At 43.3% G+C, this 7,612-nt stretch overlaps 1 protein-coding gene across 1 annotated transcript; it reads right to left on the bottom strand.

Moving 5' to 3' along the window:
* Positions 1-542: 542 nt before the first annotated feature.
* Positions 543-7,594, bottom strand: ECHDC2 (enoyl-CoA hydratase domain containing 2). The gene is made up of 10 exons (XM_062623237.1): positions 7,427-7,594; positions 5,657-5,724; positions 5,065-5,152; positions 4,457-4,543; positions 3,549-3,641; positions 2,882-2,938; positions 2,322-2,509; positions 1,829-1,879; positions 1,494-1,541; positions 543-810 (listed from the first exon to the last, which is right to left on the bottom strand). Exons 1-10 carry the CDS (start codon positions 7,533-7,535, stop codon positions 733-735), a joined length of 867 nt encoding a protein of 288 aa, XP_062479221.1. The 5' UTR covers positions 7,536-7,594; the 3' UTR covers positions 543-732.
* Positions 7,595-7,612: the final 18 nt, after the last annotated feature.

Here is a 7,612-nt window from a genome sequence, read left to right on the forward strand (position 1 = left end):
TAAGCAGGAGAAAGTAACTTCAACTTCCAATCAGGCAACAGAGGAAACTAAGCAATGGGAGAGTGGTGACGTGCCTATGATGCCTGGCATAGAGTGATCTGGTGGCCATATATATATATATATATATGTACATACACACACACACACACACACACACACATATATATATATACAAGGTCATGCATTTTCCCAAGCACTGATACCAAAGAGACCCAAGTTCAGCTGCCTGGAGTGGTACCTGAATAGTGCTTTGCACTATTCACAACAGATCTGGGGTAAACCACCATTGCTCTGTGTTAATACAGCTTGTTCTGTCTGATTAGTTGGAAGAGCACTGATAATGAATGGGAAGCAGCTTTAGGAAGGTTTTTTTTCCCTCTGTAAGTTAACTCCCTGTCGGTGTTTAGATGGAGCATGTTTCAGTATTTAATTTTCATCCTTTTTAATCTCCTTACAGTGAGCCAAAACTTCTCCTTTCTCCTTCCTTGACATCTGTTTGAGAGTTCTAACCACTGCTTTAAGATGTATGCACTTTAAAAAGGTCAGCTGTACAAAGTTAATGCTTTATTTGGGAATTCTTACAGCAGAGTAATCCAGTGGAGTATTCAAAAATGCAGTCCAAGGCAAGGAACTAAGTACACAGAATGTGATCATAAAAATAATCCTAAGAAATCAGTGGGTCCTCTTCAGTCCTCCTTTACTTTCAAAGGACCAAGGGAAAGCTAGGAAGCGTTATTTGCCAATAAACTGAGGTGGTCGTTTCTCCCTGAAGGCAGCCATCCCCTCCTGTCGGTCTCTTGTGGGAATGTTCTACATGGAAGGAAAAATAAGTACATTTTTCACTGATAAGTCTGATGTGTTTTTAAGTACTGATTAATTTGGCAGTAGTAGGCTAAGACTGCTTTTCCTTCAGTGATGTATTAACTGCTGCCTTTCATGTTTTGCAGTTAGGTAAATAAGAGACTGGGTTGTAGTGCGTAAATCATAAGCAAAGCGCTTAAGACAAAGGCCATAGACCAGAGAACTAAAGAGGAAAACAAGTTTTCCACAAGTTTAATGCTTTACCATCTTAAAATACACTGAGAGGCATAACAGTTACATTGTTCCATTAGCTGAGAAAGGTGCATGCTCTCAGAACTTGTAAAAAAAGTGACTACAGGAGAAATCTGGATTTAGTTTAAAACCATTTGTAAGACTCATCCTATAATTAACATTGGTGAAACCAAGACTGCGCAATTACTTCAGACAAAAGAGTATTTAAGGAAGGACTGTGGTCTCAGGCAGGCAGAGAGAAGCAGCTATGCATGACACAACAATTTATATTCCAAAATAGAGATCTGGAACTGCATTCAAGTATGTTCTCAAGAGTTTTAGATTTAGCTGTTAGTGCTCCCTTATAGAGAGGAAAATAGAAGAGGATGATGTGAATAGCTGGCTTTAGGAAATATACATTTTTTCTTTTCAGGAATGCATTATGAAGGTAACCAACCTACCTGGGCATAGCACATCCCCTCAATAGCCATCCCTGATGCAATGTCAACCTGGGGATGAGAGGGAAGGAGTGAGTTCTGGCTGAAGCATCACCCTAAAACCACTTCATAACCCTCAAATCAATAACCATTCTCTCCTAGTGAGGGACCTTCACTCCTGTATTAGAGCAACAGTGTTAACATCTGTCTAAAAGGAAAATTCTGCCACATTAATTTTGTTTTTAAAGAAAAAAAGGTCTTTAAAATCCCTGGAAAGGTTTTCAATGTCTTGTCAAGGTATGGATTATAACTCATCTGTCTCCTCATTCACCTCAGTATTTGAAAGATAAATAAGTTACCTCCATTCCTCTGTTTATTGCCAGTTTTCCCATTTTCACAGCAAATGGAGCCTTTATTGAAAACAAGACAAAAACCAATCAACTAAACCAAACCACAACAAACATTTAAAAATAAAGCCATTTCCATTCATAATAGTGTACCTGCTGCATCGTTTTCCTAGCACCAAAGGACCTTTTTGCATAGAGAAGTTTGCAGTAAGTTGGTAAGTATTTTTAAGAACCAATTTGGTGTTATCTGCAGTTAACAGATGTACACAGTGCAAGTCAGTGTGCTCTGCATAACCACAGCTGGGAGGTAAAACTGTCCTATGGGTTAAGCAGCTGGATGTTAATGCTTGTTCCTACAGAAACTGCATTCACAAAAAGGACAGAGTTAGAAGACCTGCAGGAACCAAGGCTCTCGTATTTCACAGAACTGAATTTCAGTTGTTTGCTCTCTCTCTCAAAGGAAGCAGAACTGCCTTTACACTGACTACAGGTAAAATGCACTGACCTGAGGAAGGATTTCTTTAGCCAAAGTCAATGCTTTCTGGTAAGCTGCATCTCCTTCGTTGTTTTGTGGCACAGTGTGATTTACTAACCCAATTGAGGCAGCTTGCTGTCCATCAATCTGTCTACCAGTGAAGATAAGTTCCTTTGCAAGACCTATTCCAACACATCTGGGCAGGCGCTGGGTTCCACCTTACAACAACAGCAAAAACACCATTGTCCATTTCTGAGAAATACCCCAAAACAAAAGTATTTTGTCTTCTTACATAACAAGGTTTGTGTTTCTTTAAGAACTGCTAGCTGAATGTGTCAACATTTTGCAAGGCATCTGAAAGGCTTGAGCATCTCTGAGTATTGTGATAAACAGGAAAAAGTAAATGGACTTTCCTAATTTCATAGCAAGTCCAAGACAGGGCTTGGAACAGAACTGTTTGTTCACAAATCTTTTGGGTCACTATAAGATGCTGCTTCTAATTTACAGTCAAAACACTTCAAGTGCTCTAATGGTAAAATGTTTACTATATGGCTCAGAAAGTAAGAGACTGAAGACTCAATGAAGGTTACCTGCTCCAGGAAGAAGCCCCCTTGTGGTCTCAATAAGGCCCATTTTAGCTGATGAAGCTGTTTGTTAAAAAAACAAATACAGGGTTTAGGTACTTCTTGATCTTTATAACTACGGGTTTTCCATAGTGAACTGATTAATGAAACTACAAACTGCCAATAGTGAGCTGGAACTATTTCTCCAGGAAGTTGGAAAGTCTGAACACTACAGTATTTATCAACAGCCATCTCGAGTCAGCTGAGGGATGTGTAGTATTAGCTACTTACCCCTAATTGTAGCCATTTTATCTAGAAAAATGAACCTTGAGTCCATTCTAGATGAAGCGTGGAAGAATGGAAACAAAAGAACAAGTCTTCCACTCCAGACTGATTTAAGTAGGGAAGGTTAGATCTAGCCAGAATGCTGATGCAATATTACATGATAATATCTGTAATTCTACCAAGAAATAATCCTAATCTTGTCTAAAACTAGGCTTTACTTTTTTAAGCAAGGAAACTGCTTTCCCATTAGTAGCTAAATGTCAGAGGTTTGGGACAAACATCTATTCATTTCCTGAACGTGCAAGTTCCTCTCTCTGGATTCCATCACCAGTCAGCTATCACTTGTGCAAGGTCTCTTTAAAATAGTCACCAAATTCAAGAAGATTCCTATATTAAGCAACACACAAACCTGCTACTCGAAGGTCACAAGCTAACGCCAGTTCTAGTCCACCACCCAGTGCATAGCCATCTATTGCAGCAATTGTGGGTACAGGGAAAGCCGCTGCAGAAGAGAACACAAATTATACAGTTTTGTTCCAGAAGTTCTGCTCCATTAACGTTGGGAATTTCAGTGCTTAAATGCTAAAGCTTTTAGGAGTTCTCAAATTCAGAATGGCTCAAGAATTCATATTCTGCCACAAGATTTCCGACTGTCTCTAAATGGTAGGAACTGTCTTTCTGTACTTCTCCCTTCTTCGTGAAAAGAATGCAGAACATTCTTCTTGCATGTGAAGAAGCATGCAAATACAAATACTGCAGCACAAACCAGGATGAATTGTCTCCTTGCAAATGCATGGTGTGAATATCCAGCTGTTGCAGTTAAACAAAGACATCATTCCTAATCACTGTTACAAGGATTAGCCTTTCTGCTGCTTTCCTTAGGTGAGGCTCCTGAATTTGGTAAACGCTGTTACCACCTTAAAACTGAGGAGCCTGAGGTGCATGGAGATTAGCTCCAAATCCATGTTCTTAGGTCACTGCCATATGATGAGTACTTCAGAGCATGTACTAAAATTGGGACAAACAGCTCATTTCATCTAGCATTGTCTCCCAAGAAATACACAGAACTGCATATAGTATCCTTTGTTGTAGCACATACTATATGCATGTATGTAATACTCTTCATCATGGATAAGGCATCCTGTGCTTGGTATTTAAGTCTAATATGATCTTTGTTTCTTGCATAAGCTGGAGCCGTTTGGGAAAGCTACTCCTAAATGGGTAACTTGCTGGGCCTAGCATCCTTCCCCTCCTGGAGCATTCCTAAATGTCTCGGTACAGGCAGTCAAGGACAAATATCCTGAGATAATTATTTACCTATTTCATCCATGAGATTCCTCAGCCTTTTAACAAAGTGCCCAACTTCCGCATCATCCATCTGTGCACGTTCCTTTAAGTCTGCACCTAAATAGAGGATATTAAAAGGTTAGAATCCAGGAACAGGGAAAAGACACCTGAACTGCATTCCCTCCTGTCTCTCTTGGGACACACACCATTTCAGAAGTCACAATACAGTGTTCTGGTTAAGTAATGTCAGTGGAGGTTGGAGTGGGGCCATTTGGGCTGGAGCAGTGGCTAGGCTGCTCTTCTGTGCCCTTTGAACAGAGAGCACGAATCACTGTACGTAACGATGACAATCCATAAAACTGGAAACCAAGGATTCCTAGTACCCGAGGTACCCGTGCTTGAAGACGGTTATAAATGGAAAACAAATAGTAGCACTATTTGTGCAGCTCACTCCATCACATCTTCATCACCAAAGCAAGCCAAGAGGCAGAAAGAGAGAACAATGTTTGTTATTTGCTACACAAAAGCCAGCCTGTTCTTCTATCACGCATTTCCAACTGCTTTCCTGCACGATCTGATCAGCACACAGCCCTAAGAGGCATCAACATTTGTAAGCTTGCAGAACCTTTGTCACTTACCAGCACAAAAGACACCTCTCACCTCGCTCTTGAACACCACCACACGAATGTTCTCATCCAAGCGGAGCTGTTCCAAAGCGCTGAACAGCTATGAGAGAGGGAGTACAAATAAGAGAAGAAAAACTTGTAAGCATCTCAATCTGTAGACCTGAATTACAGCAAGCTCCTAATCTGTGACAAAAATTCTTTTTCTCCCCCTGCAGGGGCCAGGAATTTCCTGGAAATCACGTATGTGGAGCCAGGAGAATCCTTCCACAACACCCTCAGAATGAGATGTTTCTACATCTCTTTCTTCCATTCAGAGATGAACCTTTCCTGTACCTTAAACTCCCCTGTAATTATGCAAGTAAGGACACTAACTTGAGTTAGCTAACTAAAATAACTCCAGATATTAGTTAATATTGCATGGTATGTTGATAGTGAAGTATCAACATGCCATGACCTCTTTTCTTCAGGCTAACCTGCCCCAAGGCAGTCTCCCACTCTTCAGCAAAAGATCAAGTTTTTGTTTCAGATTTCCCACTACTGTTCTTACTGCAGTTAGCTACTGATCATGATTTCAAACACATTCACAGGCCAGGCCCATACTCACTTCATTTACAAATACTTTTCCCAATGAATTTCTCGCGTGGGGTCGGTTCATTAGGATTTCAGCAATACCTTAGTAATAGGAGACAATTTCAGTTATACTTCATTTAAGTTCTCTGACACAGTAATTCAACTGGGAACAATATCTGCATGTGCTGCATCTTCTGTTTCCTGAAAATGCATATAAAGTGTATTCTAAAACAATTGGTTATTTAAAAGTGGAGGTGGTAAACCATGGCTGTGGAACCCAGTTATGCAGGACAGCTGTGAAATTCAGCAGCACTGAATAATATAAATAAATAAAGCAGACTTTTTACAAGAAGATGCCATCCAAGTATATATGTCTTGGAATCATTGCAGGGAGAGAAAAGAACAACCCAAACCCAACAAACCCAAAAGATCCATCTTAGGTTTCTGTTTCAAATGCAACTAAATTCAGTTTTTCTTGCCCAGTCTTCAGGTGCTCAGGCACTGGCACAGGGTGCCCAGAGAAGCTGTGGCTGCCCCATCCCTGGCAGTGTTCAAGGCCAGGTTGGACACAGGGGCTTGGAGCAACCTGCTCTAGTGGAAGGTGTCCCTGCCTGTGGCAGGGGGTTGGAACTGGATGAGCCTTAAGGTTCCTTCCAACCCAAACCAGTCTGGGGTTCTATGATTAATTACAGAAATCATCCTCCTGGGATTGCTGTTGGAATGAGAGCAGCACAAGCTGGTCACCCTCACTTCATGCTTCAGAACCATTCTGAAATTGCAGCTCCATTTAATTTCAAGTTAGAAGCTCATCATTGAAAGGACTTCACTCAAAGTTTGTAAGTCCAAGCAGAAAACTAAGACCACAACATCCACCTACTTTTCCCTTGAACTTGTGTTTTGTAAATCATTATCCAACGTTTTCTGTATGCTTTGGCAGGAAAAAAACCTCTCTCCCTTTTCCTTGTCTGGACTTCTGCTCGCTTCCCAGGCCTTAACGTTGGCAGATGCTCTTGCTGCTGCTGCAGGTGCACAGATGCTCCTCGCATCTGTCACGCTTGCTCCCTCTGCCCTGCTGGGAGGTCTGTGTCTATTTCTGTCTGTGCCAGTGGCCAGTCAGTGAACAAGCGACATGTCACACAGGAACAGACACAGGTAACAGGCACCCACAAACAATGGAAACTCACCATTCCAGTAACTACATTCATGTGTATGCAAAACTACCAGGAAGTGTCTACAAGCTCTTGCAGCAGTTGCCCTTATCATAAAGTAATTCCAGTGGCAACCTGCACCAAAACTCAAATTACTTCTTGGTGTCCCATGCAGAGACATGCCCCGGTCATACCCTACCTTTAGCACTGTGCATCATTGAGACCAGAAGAAGCTAAAGTATGCAACCCAGGACTTCCTGTATCAGTATCTCCTGCATATATAACTTTTAAAAATGGATCTAGTTAGTTATTTGGCAGCTGTGCCCTTGAAAAAGCCATCGAGGCATAACCTGAAGCAAAGATACCGTAAGCACCCTGCCTGCGATGGACCCTGCAGGGCCGTCGGTCACCTGCTGGGCTACGAGGGACAGCTCAAGTGCGGCCGGGCCCCGCCGCAGGAGCTGGGGACACGCGGTGCCACCAGCGTCGGGTCGGGACCTGGCGTGTTTTAACCAGGAAGCGGTACAACGAAGCACACCGACCGCTCCTCCCGCCCGCAGCACCACCACGGAACCGGCCTTGCCCCACTCAGCACTGGGGGCAAAGGAGCGCCGGGGCCTGCCCGCGCTCCCCGGGGCGCGTCCCGCCGCACTCACCGCTGCTCTCCCCGCCGGCCGCGCTCACCAGCACCTCCGCGCCCCGCCGCGGGGCGGCCGCGCTATGGCCCCGCCGCAGGAGCTCGCGTCCCGCCCGGCTCAACCACATGGCGGCTCCGGGACCCAACGCCCTCGGGGCCGGGCCTCGGGAGGCTGCCGGAGGGAGCACTGCGCGTTTAAGGAGGA

Source organism: Pezoporus occidentalis, unplaced genomic scaffold (assembly GCF_034315485.1).
Source record: "Pezoporus occidentalis ecotype Australia unplaced genomic scaffold, CSIRO_AGI_Poc_V1 ctg25, whole genome shotgun sequence".
NCBI classification, from domain to species: Eukaryota; Metazoa; Chordata; class Aves; order Psittaciformes; family Psittacidae; genus Pezoporus; species Pezoporus occidentalis.

Excerpts from the sequence above, each read along its gene's own strand:
- ECHDC2 (XM_062623237.1), bottom strand. The coding sequence starts at position 7,535 with ATGTGGTTGAGCCGGGCGGGACGCGAGCTCCTGCGGCGGGGCCATAGC. Across the intron at positions 5,153-5,656 it reads GAAAAGTATTTGTAAATGAA|CTGTTCAGCGCTTTGGAACA; the intron begins GTGAGTATGGGC and ends CCTCTCTCATAG. Across the intron at positions 2,939-3,548 it reads TTGTGACCTTCGAGTAGCAG|CTTCATCAGCTAAAATGGGC; the intron begins GTTTGTGTGTTG and ends TTTAACAAACAG.